This window comes from Sorex araneus, chromosome X (assembly GCF_027595985.1).
Source record: "Sorex araneus isolate mSorAra2 chromosome X, mSorAra2.pri, whole genome shotgun sequence".
NCBI lineage: Eukaryota > Metazoa > Chordata > Mammalia > Eulipotyphla > Soricidae > Sorex > Sorex araneus.
In genome coordinates this window covers 172,998,788-173,015,243 of record NC_073313.1, presented here as the reverse complement: position 1 = coordinate 173,015,243, position 16,456 = coordinate 172,998,788, and the positions used below count along the sequence as shown (strand labels likewise).

The window sequence follows — 16,456 nt, the reverse complement described above, 5'->3', positions numbered from 1 at the left end:
AAAATTAACACTGGAGTCTGGGAGATTGCATCAAGAGCTAGAGGTCATGTTTTATATGTGGAAGACTGGGGTTAGAGATCCAGCATCACATTCCCTAAGCACCACCAAGAACAACCCCTGAGAAGAGCTGGGAGTAGCCCCTGAGTACCAGGTGTGGCCCCAAAACCAAGACCTAGATAAAACATTAGTACTGATAACTTCTGAGGTTTACTAAACTCCATCCAAATACTTCTCTATACTAATAACATTAGTATAGATCGCTAATATTGTGCATATAATGTGGTAATTATTTCACAATAGATTATGAGATAAATTTCACTCATAATTATCATAAGAATCCCATGTAAATGGATTGGTTTTTCTACTTTTCCTCCTAGAGATGAGAAAAAAAAAGCACTGAGCAGTGAGTAGCAGTTAGCTATCCCCACCACAGAGCTAGAAAGTGGCAAAGCCAACTAACTGGACCCTGGAAACTATGCTGCTATCATCTGTGGATTACAAATGGAATAAAGAGAATGGAGTTGGTAAAGACACATTTTATATAGTCACAATGACAATCCCTGAGAGACAAAAATCATCACCCCTGGGATATGACAAATTGGGGCAAGTAGTACAGAAAGAAATGATAGATAAGCACTGTCATTTCCGTGCCCTCTGGTGTCTTCTGCAAATTACACTGATGCATTCATCTTTCTTTTTTAAAATTTTTTAAAAACTTTTAATGAATCACCATGAAGTATAGTTACAGATTTACAAACTTTTGTGATTACATTTCATTCATACAATGATCAAGTACCCATCCCTCCACCAGTGCCCATTCTCCACCACCAATGTTCACAGTAGCCCTCCCAACCCCCCCATCTCTGTGGCAAGGACATTCCCTTTTACTCTCTCTACCCTTCTGGGTGTTATGATTTGCAGTACAGGTAGTAAGTGGCCATCATGTTTGCTCTATAGTCTACTTTCAATACGCATCTCCCATCCCAAGAGAGCTTTCCAAGCATTATTCATTTAGTGGTGCCTTCTCTATTCCAGTTTCCTTTTCCCCCAGCATGTGAGGCCTGCTTCCAAGCCATGCAGCGATCCTTCTGGCTCTTATCTTATTATATATTCATCTTTCTTAAGTGAAAAGAAAAAAGCATGAAAATTCAAGGGACTAAAATTTCCCATAACTTGATGAGAAGACATATAAGAGGATAAATGGGATAATGTTTGGGCAAATGTGCATAAGGATGAATTAATGGATGGAAAGATGAGTAAGACCAATAAACGAGCAACCTAATATTCAGTCCACACTCAAGAGCCAAAACCAAGGAGAATTAAAACAGGGCATCCTATGTCTCTGAAAGTTCCAAGAGAGACATCACCTGGGTGGTCTTACTAGTTAGTCTCAAAGCAACTGGGACCAAAGCTGCAGGGAAAGCAGTGCTGACAGATAAATGACATGGTCTTTGTGTGCAAGGGCTCTGCTGTCTGGAAAAAGACATAAATCCACTTACATGTACTCCCTATGGGCAGAATGTACAGCGGCCGCATTGCTGTAACGCCACAGCACAATCGCCGATGACAGGACATCAAGGATGGCATCAAACTAGAAGAAGAAGACACAGTATTAGTGGCTTTCCAGAGTGAATGGGACATGACTATGGACACACAGGCAAATAGGCTGTGATTGGAATCTCGGGATGAGAGACATGGAGGGAAAGAGGCTTTTCCTCATCAGGATTCAAACCCCTCACCACCATCATAGCATATCCTGGGAATTTGGAGGCTGGGTGACCCACATGCTGTCCCAGTGGCAGGCAGTGTCATGGTCCCTCCATGTACCTCACACTGACAGAAAAACCTCAGTCTAGTATATGTGTGTATGGGGGTGGATGGGGTAGGAAGGTGACAAAGGTAAGGGTGGTTAGTCCCATCTGATTCCCATCTCTCTGGAAATATGGAGGGGGATTATACAGTTCTGACATAAGGGAATTAATTAGATTCTTTATGGCAGGCAAGTCAATTTCACTATTTCCCCGCATATCCCAAGCTAAAGATTTGGGGTAAAGACTTTTGTGATTTGGCTCTCAGCAGAACTCTTCTACCTGGGGTCTAGGTCTGAAGTACATAGGGTATATAGGGACTGTGGCACATAAGGACTCTGAGGGATATGCAATTATTTGAAACTGTATATAAAACTCACGGTTCTGTTTGAGTATGGGTGAAAGGGACAGGAGACACAGAAATAAAATAGGAAAGGAGGGAAGATGAAAAGGAGGGAAGTATTTGTCTGCTGTGGTTAGTGGGGGGAGAGATGGATGTGACATTCTTCTCTGTCTTTCAAGAGATTCTGAAGACTATCTACAATACCCCAAAATATTCTACTTTCACAACCAAGGAAAGAAATAGATTTGGAAACTTGAACATATACTTGAGTTCAAGATACTTTTAAAGGCGCTCTCTGTGTTACTGCAATGACCAATTTCTTTTTTTTTTAATTTTTGGGTCAGACCCAGCAATGCTCAGGGGTTACTCCTGGCTCTGTACTCAGGAGTTACTCCTGGTGGTGTTTGGGGGACCGTATGGGATGCTGGGGATTGAACTCGGGTCGGCTGCATGCAAGGCAAACACCCCACCTGCTGTATTATCACTAGAGCCCCTGCAATGACCAATTTCTAAACAAGCAGTCCAGGTGTGTGTGTGGGAGAGGGTGGGGGACTTTATCCCTTCTCTCAATTTTTCCACATGCTCAGCCTATAAAATTGCTGAGGCCAAGGTTCTCATATCACATCCCAACAGAAAGCAGGTTAAGAACTCAAGTTACCCCTGGACTAATCTTCAATGTTAACAAAAACCCCAATGTTAACTCCCAGTACCTCTGAATCACCAAATGTTTCACTCCAATAGTGTACCCATTTCAAACCTACAGACTTAAGTGGGGGAGAATCAAACAAATCCTTCAAACCTCCTCTCATCTGCTCATGGAACATGTGGTATCCCTAGTCTGTTCTTAAGAATTAGTGTCCATGACATCTAGGAAACTGTCATTTTTTGGTGTATGCCATTTCCATAAGAGGTGTCTGTCCTCCAAGCTCTCATCTGCTAACGACCCTCTGAAGAGTGAGCCCAACAGGACACCCAGGCTCAGAATAAACGTGCACAACCTCATAAAGAAAGATTTTTGTTACTTACTGCAAACCCAAAAGCAGAGGCGCTGTACCTCATAACGGAGACAGCTAAAAAGAAAGAAAATATTATTCAGAATATTTTAAGACCTCAGATATTTTTCTCTCATTGGTGTATATATTCATCTCCTGATGAGTTTTTTTCTAACAGTGATGGAAAGGTTCAAAGAGAATAACAATTTAAAAACGATACTTGCAAAATTTGTGAATGAGAAAATGGAAAGGACGTAGGAGAGAGAATCAAAAGTCCACCCACACCTGGTTACTGCCCAGCATGTCCTGGAGCCACCAAGGGGCTGCTTTTGAATAAATGTTAGTCAATGGACCGCTGAGAATTTGGGGAACTTAGCAACTGGGAATGGAGAGCTAAAAACCTTATTAAAATTCTGAAGTTGCAAGTACAACCATTCAAATTATCCCCAGAATAAGGTACTTAATGAGAACAACTATAAACTAGTTTTAAACAAGCTCTCGTCCATCAGAACTTTCAATGCACTGTTGACTTCAGTAAAAACTGAAGTAAGCAGTGAGTAAGTTGCATTCCTTGCATACGCCAGACCTGGGTTGGATCCCGAACACTCCACGTGGTCCCCCAAGTCTGCCTGGAGCTATCCTTCAGCACAGAGCCAGGAATAAGCCTTGAACAACACCAATGTAGCCACTGAAGCCAAAAATAATAAATAAGATTGTTTAGAAAAATATAACATTGTATTAGGTAGCATGGCAGATGTTTCTAGGCTATAATTACAACATATTTTCTAAAACAAAAAACTGTTGTGGGCAGGCAGGTCAGCGGGGGGGCCAATTTTGCCCACTCGAGATCTACTTTATGCCAAAATAATGCCCAGATTGGACTGGAGTGATAGCACAGCAGGCCTTGCATGTGGCTGAACCAGGTTTGATTCCTCCATCCCACTTAGAAAGCCCAGCAAGCTACTGAGAGTATCCCACCCAAACGGCAGAGCCTGGCAAGCTCCCCGTGACATATTTGATATGCCAAAAACAGTAACAACAAGTCTCACAATGGAGACGTTACTGGTGCCTGCTCGAGCAAATTGGTGAACAATGGGACAATAGTGCTACAGTGCTAATGTCCAGATTCAAAAACTGCTCTCAATCTTACTAAATAAGGCCAACTTCTGAACAAAAACCATCTTTAGCAAATACATGTGGACCTTTATTTTTCAAAAAATGTTTTTATTAAGCATTTTTGTTTTTGTTTTTTGAGCCCACCCAGAAGTTTTCAAGGCTTACTTCTATCTCTGTGCTCAGGGATCATTTCTGGGGGTTCAATGATCATAAAGGATACCAGAGATCAAACCAGGGTCAACTGCATGCAAAGTAAGCACCTTACCCACTGTCCTATCACTGTGGCCCTACAATGTCCTCCTTTCAACAAGCAATGAAGCCTGTGGGTTGGAAAGGCTCTGAAGCAGACTGCTCTGGGCACAGTGCTCACTGGTAGAGTAATCTGTGTAGCATTGGCCATCGATGTCTCAATGCCTACTTGGACTCCCTCTCAGGTCTCTATATGTCCCTTCTGTCTTCACCACAAGGCCTAGGAATGGGCCATGGACAACTATATGTTGCTTCATGGCCCTATCCCTGGCCTCAAGGGCATCTGACCTCTGTAAAGCAAGCAGGAAAAAGGTCAGCAGCAGGGAAACACAGCAGAAAACCGCTCCCTAAAGTACCTGTCCCTCTCTGACATTCAATCAATCAAGGTCCCATCCTCAGGCCGTCAGGGAGGGAAGATGCACTTCATTCAACTCCTGGCTTTTGTTTCTGATAGGCACAGCTCCAATTATCCTCATGGTTGCTTTTATGGGTATGCAGAGGACAAAGCCAGCTACATGTATGTACTCCCGTGGGCAACATGAAATAGGCTCTGGACATCCCCAACAACTCAACTCATAGTTAAGTTGGCAGGTGTATAGAACACAGGCAGATTCCTGGCATAATCCCCCTAGATGAAAAGATGTCCTGGAAGGCACAGGGCCTGTCTGATAGTAAGAGCTTATGCCCAATAATTCTAAGAAAGCTTACCAAAATTGCATATAATTTGGTCAAACAGGTATCATTTTCTCTTAAAAACCTGTTTTCAGAATATCACAATTGTATGCTTTTTGTGTATTACTTCTTTATCAGTATTGGAAAGCTTTTTCATGCAGTTAACATCCTGTAAAGAGATTCAATATGTACAACAAGCAGAAAGCTGCAAGGCCAGTCTCTGCCTGACTACAGGCCTCGGGCTCACAGAAGGGAAGAAAATGGAAAGTCTCTGCTTCCCAAGCAGTAAACCACAACTTTAAATAGATTCTGATAGTTATCCAGAACTCTGTTCACTGGATTACAGATTTCGCTGAGAACCATGGGACTCATGTCTCACAGCCTGAAGATGGCCATGGACTGGTGGAGTTTGCTCGAAGTCAACGGGGCCCATGCCCATGATTTAAACACTCTTAAAAAAAAGTTTTGCTCATGTAGATGTGTTAAGTCTGCCCAATGGATGAATAACTTCAAGCACAAGTGCAATCTTAATAGTGTTCTATGCCCCATGCATCAAGGAAATGGGTAGTCAAAGGACTCCTAGTTAACCGAGTCCTTAACAAAGATGAGCATGCATTAAGTACTTATAAACTGGCTTGAACTAATTTCCCTGGTGAAATGAAAAGGAAGAAAAATGTCAGGAACCGTGAAGGGACTCCAGAGTGCACTAAGGCAGGGGCCGTGTCTCGGGCAGCTTTCCAAGTGGACTGAATGACAGAGGGCAGCCATTGCTGAAAGGGTACAGTCCGAATTTGATTTTCTTTGACTCATAACTGAAAAGATTTATCCTGATTCTGCGACAAGGGACTTAGTGGCACAATCTGGATCCTTTTGAAGAGCCTCCCTGTTCCCATAGAAAGAGGGCAAACTGTGTGTGTGTGTGTGTGTGTGTGTGTGTGTGTGTTGGCAGTAGGGGGGAGGGGGAGTTCCTCAGATCATTCCAACTTCTTCTCCCCCCACACCCCATCATCCTCCTAGGCATGGAGTCATCTAGAGAATAGCAGACCTAGTGCTAGATGACCCATCAAAGCAAAGGGGACAGGGTGGCAACCTTAGAGCTTCATGTATGTATGACCAAGAGTAGCTGAAAGCGATCAACAAAAGTTTCTGGGTATCTTTAAGGCAAGTTCAACAGCTGACAGCAAACAAGGACCCTTTTTGATCTCAGACAATTGTGCTGCAAATTCGGAAGGACAACAGAGAGTCAAGAAATTAGGTTCTGTGCAGCAGAGCTCACCCAGGAATGCTGCTCTTCATCGAGGAAGGAAGGAAGTCTCTCTTAGCCCAACCTACCCCAACCCTTCCCACCATGTGGAGTCTGTGAGGGGAGTTCCTGACTGTCAGCAGTCTCCACATTCATCCAGAGAACTCTGCTACCCCAATTTCTTAGAAGCATTTTCAGAAATGCTTCTATTCCTCACCTTTAGAACTTGTCTTCTTCACTTGTAACTGAAGCCCTTGAACTTGGCTGTGGAGGGATGGGGGGGTGGCAAGTTGGCCGCATGAAAACCAGCAGTAGCAATTCTGCCCTAAATGGGCAAAGGCTGCCTCAGAACAAAACCAAAATAAAAGAAACCAATACTAAAGACCCAGGATGACACAGGACACAGATGGAATCTCTGGAACCCATCAGAAATCCACGTCTGCATTCCCCAAGTCTGTCCATCAATGATTTCCTTTAATTTGCATGAGTCAGTGGAGTTGAGTTTACATCACCTGCAGCTACATGAATTTAATGCAATGCACCTTTTTTTTTCCTGTTTGGGTCACACCCAGCGATGCACAGGGGTTACTCCTGGCTCTGCACTCAGGAATTACCCCTGGCGGTGTTCAGGGGACCATATGGAATACTGGGAATCGAACCCGGGTTGGCTGCGTGCAAGGCAAACACCCTACCCACTGTGCTATTGCTCTAGCCCATGCAATTCCACCTTAATCAGTTCATCTGTGATGCCTAAAATTCTCTTTCAATGTGTACAAGAAATGAAGAAACACTAAATATACTTAGTAGGTTCACATGATTTAGAACTGCAAAACCTGAACATAGTCTTAATATCCAGCAGTAGGGTGGTGATGAAATTATGGTCCAAAAAAGAAAATCTATGTGCTACTTTTGTTTACAAAAAATACTGTAGGTTAAAGTCACCTCTGGCTGGCGTCAGATAACCTTACCAATGGCCATAATCAAGGAAGAAAGCATAAAATGACATGCCATAGCTCTGCCTCTGAACCCCACACCAAGCTGTCTCATTAGGGGCTCCCCAGAGGGGGGCAGGTGAGGCCTCTCCCTGCCCCAAGGGACCCAGCTCCAGCAGGCAAAAACCGTCAGAATTTAACCACCGCCATGTTCACAGCTGCTGGCCACATGCTCTGGCTGAGTGAACCTATTCCTGTACATCTTATACCTCATACCACTCATATTCCAAGAGTCATGCACCACGTTTGATGGGTAAGACAACCAATCTTAGAGGGAAATATATTTTTATGGCATATATATGTGTATATATATATTTGTGTGTATACATATATATAAAAGCACACAAGGCTCAATCTTTAAAACATGTTTGTAATATCTTATAGAAGGGCTTCATGGTCCCTGAGTGAAATCCAACAATCTTCACACACTTTCCTCTAAAAAAATTTGTGGAGCATTTTCAGCAGTTTTTTCAGCAAACATTACAAAATAAATGATTTCAGTTCTGCTTGGGGGCAGGGTTTGGGGTTTGTGATGGAAACATTTGAAATATAGTGGTGGGAAGGTGTAATGGTGGTGGCACTGGTGTTCAAATATTAAATGTAATCAAATATTGTGAACTACCTTATAAAAATAAAATTTAAAAAAGAATACTGTAGGTTAATGTTTATCTTGCTTTATTCTAGAAAGACAATATTGATAATAGGCAGATGCCATGTTGATGCCACCAGATGGGAGGCCCTGGGGCAAATCAGGCCTGGGTCTGGGGGTCTAGTTATATACAGACACACAGAAGAAGACAGTCAAAGAGGTCCTACTGAGAAGGGTGACATTTGGGTTAAGACTCAGAAGAAGTACAGGAGTAAGTCGTGCAGTCTGCTGAAGGCACTTCCAGAAACTGGGGGGAGGGAGTGTCAGTGCAAAGGCTCCGAACTAGGGCAACAAGCTACTGTGATGCCATTTTGTCTGAAGCAAAAGGGAGCAAGAGGAAAGTTCTATGAGCTACCACGCTTCTTTAATATCCAAGAAAAACTGAAGTAGAAAAAGGAGATATCTAAAATTGTATAAGTGTATTAATAGCTTTATAATATAATCATAATTATTCATTTGCTTTTGTGGTCACACCAGGTCATGCTCATGGCTTACTCCTGGTTCTGTACAGGGTTCATTCCCAGTGGTGCTCAGGAGACCATTTGGGGGGCCAGAGGATTGAACCAGGATTGACCACATGGAAGGTAAGTACCTTACCCTTGTATTAACTCTCTAGCCCCTAATCATGCTTTTTATAAAAAGTGCATTAAAAACAATGGGTGTGGTCACTGGAGAGATTGCTTTCCTTTCTAGTTTTTTACATTTTCCACAATTTTAAACAAGCTTAAAATATGGTCATTCAAATAAGAGAAAGTAATCCAGGGCCGGAGCAATTATACGGCAGGTAGAGCACTTGCCCTTGCATGTGGCCAACCAGGGTTTGATCCTCAGTATCCCCTATAGTACCCTGAACACTACCAGGAGTAATTCCTGAGTGCAGAGCCAGTAGTAAGCCCTGAGCATCACTGAATATAACCCTAAAAATAAACAAACAAACAAAAACAAATGAGAAAAATAAATGCATTTTATTTGGGGAGAAGAGGATTACAGAGATCATTAAAATACAGCCAAAATCTAAAATCAATAGCAGAAACAAAATTTATTACACCTGTGGGCAGCACATAGCAGTGAGAATTCCTGAATACTTGCGGGCTAGCAGGAAAGCACACTGTCATACATGTCTTTATTATGTCCACTTTTCTGAAATCCATTTCCCTCTGACCAAATCAGCTACAGGAATGAATTATTAATGGTTCCCTCCACCCACCCCTGCAAAAAGTTCAGGAAGGAACTGGGAAGGGCTGGGCAACCCAGAGTGTGGATTGCACACAGAACATCACTCAGGCCTCTGAGGACCTAAAAGCCTCTGGCTCAGGCTTGCCTCGTGCTAAACTCTACTTTCATTCACATGTCAAGGAAGGTACTCAATGTTACCCTCCCAGAAGTGTGCAGACAACAGAAGTTTTAAATCAATATTTATACAGGACTGGTTCAAGACCAGAACTTCTGTAGCTGAGTCACACACACCCCAGAAAGCATGTCAACTGGAAACTCAAATTCAAACAGAAAGACAGCTGGAAAATGAAGTGGACCAGGCAACCCATTGTCCAAGGAAAGCCAAATGCAAATCATGCAGCTGAACAAGCAGCAGGCTTTGAGGGAGGGTTGGAGAGGCTCAGACAAAGCACATTGGAAATGCACAGATGAGGGTGGCAGCAAGACAACGGAGGGTCTCTGCCGAGGGCCCCTCAACAACCTTAAACAAAGAATGCCATTTCAATTGCAGGCTAAATTTACAGCCACAATAAGGACCCATCTGTCACTCTTGCCAAAGTCAGGCCATAATTATCTTGAGCCTTAGCACTCTTTAGCAATACCCCAGGCCCCATGACACCTCCTAGCTGCTAAATTATGTGACCAGTAAAGCTCTGTTAATAAATCAATCCCACTTTAATTAGATCACCTCTGTCACTCAGATGCCTGGCAACATCCTTGCCCACACCCAGCTCTTGTCACTAACCCAGCTTGAGAACCCATCTTGACATCCTCTCTGCCTTCAGACTGCGGCTTGCAGTAACCTAGGCAGAAGAGGTGAAGCAAAAAGGGTGCAAAAGGAAATTAAGAAATGACAGTACAGCAGAAAGGGCACTGTTCTTGCATGGGGCCACCCAGCTTCAATGTCCTGCACCACATATGGTCCCCTGAGCCCTACCAAGAGTGATCCCTGAGCACAGAGCCAGAAGTAACCCCTGAGCACCTTCAGGTGTAGCCTTAAAACAACAAAATTGAAGAAATAATTTATGTTCTAAATCACTTCAACAAAACCTCCAATAATTTCAGAGCATTTTCTTCCTCTGTGTGTGTGTCTCTCTCTCACATATACCACTCCCTCACCCCCACTGCACTACCACAGACATACAGACACTCAGCAAAGTACATGGCTGCTGAATTAAGTCATCAACAAGGAGGGAGAAGCAAATTTTGAAAAGGAAATCAACAGAACTACAATGTGGCCCCTTGAACAATCATCCTCAGCTCTAGTGTGTCACCATTTATCTCTTGAATGAGAATTTGCAGAAGAGCTACCTCAGCAAAGAAATCCAGCAGTTTTTGTTTGGCTTACACAATATTACTTAAATGTTAGAATTTAAAATAACTTTCAAGGGCCAGAAAGATAGGAAAGCAGGTAGGGTGCTTGCCTTGCTCTTGGCCCACCAGGGTTAATCCCCAACATCCTAAGACCAAGACTCTCAGGCTTTAGGCAACCTCAGCAGAAGAGTTGAAGCCAAGAGGGTCCAAATAGAAATGATTTAAGAAATGGCAGTATTTGGGGCTGGAGAGATAGCACAGCGGTAGGGCGTTTGCCTTGCACGTGGCCGACCCGGGTTCAAATCCCAGCATCCCATATGGTCCCCCGAGCATGGCCAGGGGTAATTCCTGAGTACAGAGCCAGGAGTAACCCCTGTGCATCGCCAGGTGTGACCCAAAAAGCAAAAAAAAAAAAAAGAAATGGCAGTATAGTAAGTATGGCACTTGCCTTGCACAAGGCCAACCCAGATTCAATAGCCAGCAACATATACGGTCCCCCAAGTCCTACAAAGAGCGATCCCTGAGCACAGAGACAAGAGTAGGCCCTGAGCACCATCAAGTGTGGCCCCACAATCCAAAACATTCATAAATAAATAAAATAACTTTAAAAACTGGGAGACTTCATAAATCTAACAAGAAGCTTGAAATGTTTATCTCTGTAAAAAAATTATATCTAGAGGCCAGAGAGATAGTACAGGGGTTAAGATGTTTTCCTAACAGTGGCCAACCTGGGTCACTCCCCACATATAGTCCCCCATCAGGAGTGATCCCTGAGCACAGAGCTGGGAGTAAGTAGTGTAACCTGGGAGTAAGTAAACCAAGACGACTGGGATAGGGCCAGCCCTGGGTTTGGAGGGCCATGGGAACCTGCTGGCTTCATGCCCTCACCACTGCTAGTGTGTAGTCCCAGAGAGGCCCCGTTACAGAGCAGTATGCCCAAGCAAGTGACATAGGTGACAGGACTCCTGCTGCATATTTCAGGCTAGGAAAGCAAGCACCAAATAGAGGACAGTGTTGGGACAAGACTGGACATTGTGGGGTGGAGGAAAGAACACGGAAAACAAAAGAACGTAGGTATCATACACGGGTAAGAGGCCTGGACATTGGAAAAAGACCCAGATCTACCTACTTCAACTGTACAATACACTTTTAACTTCTTCAGCATCTGAGTTTAATATGCAAATGTTTCCTGCCATCCTCAAGCACCCATAAGTTCCAGAATAGCTCCATTTCTGCGCTAACACACCCACCCTGTCCAGACGCACAGTCTGAGCTCACTAGTCATTCTTTATGAATAAACAAATGCTCATTGAGCATCTATTCTGTACTCACTATTGGGTCGAACTGGGGATGCAGCCCATGGATATAATGAAGTATATCTTGGAAAATTTTAACTATCCTTCAATCACAGAATGCTGTTGCTTTTTCCTAGTAAATAAAGCATCCTTTGAGTAGAAATGGAGATGGGGGGATTCTGCCCAGTAGGGCCCTGAGTTTGCCTTGTGTGTGTCTTTTGTCTTCTGTGCTGAATATGGTTACTGAGAATTCGAACTGGGACTCTCATTTTCAACCCACTGTGGTTGTTGGTTTGTTTCATTGTTGTTTCATTATTGTGGGGACCTCATCTGGCAGTGATAGGTGGGTTGTGAGGTGCTGGGGATAGAATCCAGGACCTTGAGCTCTACCACCTGAATCACATCCCTGACCTCATTATCAGTTCTTCACTTGTCTCAGTGTCTCTCCTCCAGCAAAAGTTCCCCTGCCTGTGCTACCCTCTTTTTCTTTTGAGTGCAGGGGATCAAGCCCAGGGCATCACTCATGCAAGGCAGGTGCTCTACCACTGACACACACTCTCATCCCTGCCCTCACCTTTTACCAAACTCCAGCTTTCTCCCAACAAGCTATCAAAACCAGCAATAAGGGACTTGTGCATATTCAACTTTCTATCCCCACAACTTATCAAAGCACCTATAAAAGATCAAAGCTGGTACTCCACAAAAGCTTTTTGTTCATTAAATGCTTGAGAAATCTCTAAACCCCAATATTAATATCTGGTTTTTATTGAACATGTAATGATAAACTTATGCTAGAAACACTGGGGGCCGGAGCGATAGCACAGCGGGTAGGGCATTTGCCTTGCATGCAGCCGGCATGCGTTCAATTCCTCCTCCCCTCTCGGAGAGCCCGGCAAGCTACTGAGAGTATCTCGCCTTCACGGTAGAGCCTGGCAAGCTACCCATGATGTATTCGATATGGCAAAAATAGTAAAAACACGTCTCACAATGGAGACGTTACTGGTGCCCGCTCGAGCAAATCGATGAGCAACGGGATGACAGTGACAGTGACAGTGACAGAAACACTGACCAATTCCAAAGACAAGTAGGTAGGTCTAGCGATAACGTGGATGCTGTCACCCAAGGTAAAGATTGCCAGAATACGATGTGATTGATCTTCATTCGGAGAACTACTAAAGGAATGTTCAAAATCAAACTAGCAATAGTATATAGAGTGGGGCAGAGAAAAACACAGAGAACATTTGGTACTTAGAGAAATGCTGAATAAATACATGCTCAGTTGCACTGAATCGAAGTCATTAAAAGATTGACATTCCAGGTCAGAAAATGAATGTTACACATGACACAGTAGAGGCCTTTCCCATCCTCTCTCTAAGGCTCTTCTCCACAAAATCCACCAAAGCAACAAGAAGCTTGGAAAACCGAGAAAATAATACAGCAATTAAAGAAACTGGGAAATGGCCTGCCCCAAACTCCATAGAGAATAGCTAGCAAGCATGAAAAGTGGCTTTTGAGTGAGGAAAACTGCAGAGCCAATAACAGACTTCCAGGAAATCTTCTTCAAAGCTCAGTTTTCTATAGTTGATGGCAGCACAGTCATCAATAACCCAAACAATCAAACAATCACACTTTGCATGCAAGAGCATGCTTCATGATGAGCTGCACCACCAACTCTCACCCCCTTCTCCGTTTTCCACACTCTGGACAGGAGAGGAGTAATTGCTCACAAAGCCCCTGGAACACAAATGAGGCCATCAGACAACCAATGGCATCTTGGTGAAGAGAAAAAGTCCCACTGTTGGCCAGACAGCCTCCTCAAAGAAGCCCGTGGGAATACTGAGACCAAATGTAAAGCACCCTAAGATTAAGACTCCAATTAACACCGAATGATGCCCCCTTCATGATCCTGTTTCTCATAAAGCTCCAATTATTAGAGCAATGAGCTACTAGTGAATGCAGACAGAACAAAGAAACTATGAGAATTAAGAAGTGGATTCAACAAGGTCACCTACCCAATATACATATAGGAATTATTTTTAGATTTGACATAAAAAGTAATCATACACAATTTTTGAAATGATCTTCTTTTTTTTTTAGTTTATTTTTAATTAGAGAGTCATCGTGAGGGTACAGTTACAGATCCATACATCTTTGTGCTCATGCTTCCCCCATACAAAGTTCAATAACTCATCCCTTCACCAGTGCCCATTCTCCACCACCCGTAAACCCAACATCCCTCCCCCCCTCCCCAGACCCGTCTCCCCCCACCCCACCCTGCCACTATGGCAGGGAATTCCCTTTTGTTCTCTCTCTCTGATTAGGTGTTGTGGTTTGCAATAGAGGTGTTGAGTGGCCTGAAATGATCTTCTTTCTAAAGCATAATAATATAAAATAAGCAGGACATTGATTTGTTCAAGCAGGCACCAGTAACGTCTCTCATTGAGAGACTTATTGTTACTGTTTTTGGCATATCCGATATGCCACGGGTAGCTTGCCAGGTTCTGCCGTGCAGGCTCCATATTCTCGGTAATTTGCCAGGCTCTCTGAGAGGGGCGGAGGAATCGAGCAGGGGTTGGCCTCGTGAAAGGTGAAAGCCCAACTGCTGTGCTATCGCTCCAGCCCATAAGCAGGACAAAAGAATGAAAATGTGTACGACCTCTACCTAGCAGAACAGCACAACATTACTGAGAAACACTGAAACTAAACATGTGAAAGGATATGTCAAGTGAAAGGATATGACAAGTGAAAGGATGGGAAGATTCAATACCCACAATTAAAATTGTAAGATTTTTCAATTTTATTTTTGTTCTTGTTTTTTGGCCATGCCCAGCTGTGCTCAGGGTTCTCTTCTGGCTCTGTGCTCAAAAGTTACTCCTGGTGGGGTTTGCAGAACCATATGGGGTGCTGAAAATCGAAACCAGGTGAGCCACATGCAAGGCAAGTGCCCTACTTGCTGTACTGTTCTGTGGGGCTTTTGCTGTTGTTTCGATTTGTTTGTTTTTGTTTTGTTTGGGGGTCACGCCCGATAGTGCTCAAGAACTTGTCCTGAGGCTGGAGCAATAGCACAGAGGATAGGGCGTTTGCCTTGCACGAAGCTGACCAGGGCACGATTCCCAGCATCCCATATGGTCCCCTGAGCACTGTCAGGAGTAATTCTTGAGTGCAGAGCCAGGAGTAACCCCTGTGCATCGCCAGGTCTAGACCTCCTCCACCCAGACCCCCCATTTTCCAGTAGCTGGGCAGCGACACCCGCAAACTGCCCCGGCCCCCGTGAAATCCCAACAATGGCCAACATTCAAAGACTCTAAAACCAAGCTCCCAGAAGCACATGGAGGCATCTGTGCCAGTGCAACATCATATAGCCTGGTTCTCTTTGGTGAACCTGGCAAGCTACTGAGAGTTTCCTGCCCACAAGGTAGAGCCTGGCAAGCTCCCTGTGGTGTATTCATATGCCAAAAACAATAACAATGATGGGTCTCATTCCCCTGACCCTGAAAAAGCATCTAATGGGGCACCATTGGGAAGGACGAGTAAAAAGAGGCTACTAAAATCTCAGGGCTAGGATAAATGGAGATGTTACTGAGCCCACTCGTGCAAATTGATGATCAATGGGATGACAGTGATACAGTGATACTATTTTGTAACAAAGATACTCCTGAATTATGCCAGGGTAAAGAAAGAGCTTTTCAATAAGTGGTGCTGGGCCACTGAGCCTACCTCACACAAAATATACACAAAATACAACTATAACTAAGCTGTGGCTCTAATCAAATCTGAAATTAATAGCATATTCTTAGCACTCTTATTTATAGGGACAAACAGATGAGGAATATGGCCCAAGGAAAAGACTACTAGTAAAGGAATATCATAAGGGTGGGCCCAGAAAATATGCATAATAGCTTGAATAACCTAGATGACCAGATACCAAAAGATAATCATCTCACCATCCTAATCCCTATTTTGTTAGCACATCTGTTTTAAACTCAATTTAAAGTACTCACACTCCCCCCACCCCCGACTTTGTTAAAAAGGTATAAAAGGGGAAGGATTCCTGACTTCCTCTGGAATCTTGCTGAAGAAGACCTTTCATATAACCTGGAAGCTTACCTGCTGTGTTTTCCCTTTCTTTCCCTTCTCTTTAATAAAATCTCTGAATTTGACCATCCAGTCTCCAACCCTAGCTTTTGATTCTGGCTACTTGAGTATAAGAACCTGAGCACCTGTACCCACTATAACATTATCAGTAAAAAATTAATCTAGACCTAAGTAAGGTTTCTAACAGGAGAAAGTTGTATCATTCAAGAAACATGGCTCACTTATGTGTTAACTGATTTATTTAGGGTGGCCCAGATTATGTTTGAGTAAAGTATCTCCTTCTTTTACTAACATTGAGCATGAGAAGTCATAGGACAGAAAGAGATAGAAACAAAAGTAAAGAAAAGAGGTAGAAACAAAAATAAAGGAAAGTTTGATTTCTAAGTCAGCAAATGCATTCACTACACATGCACTTTGAGCATTTCATAGTAAGAACATAACAGCAAAGAAAAAACATTACCTAATTCATCACA

General features: G+C 43.4%; 1 protein-coding gene across 1 annotated transcript in view; it reads right to left on the bottom strand.

Moving 5' to 3' along the window:
- Positions 1–16,456, bottom strand: part of TMEM163 (transmembrane protein 163) — a 245,271-nt gene that overhangs the window by 95,974 nt on the left and 132,841 nt on the right. The window contains 2 exon segments of the mRNA XM_004616529.2: positions 1,500–1,591; positions 3,178–3,221. Coding sequence (XP_004616586.2) covers positions 1,500–1,591; positions 3,178–3,221 — 136 coding nt within the window.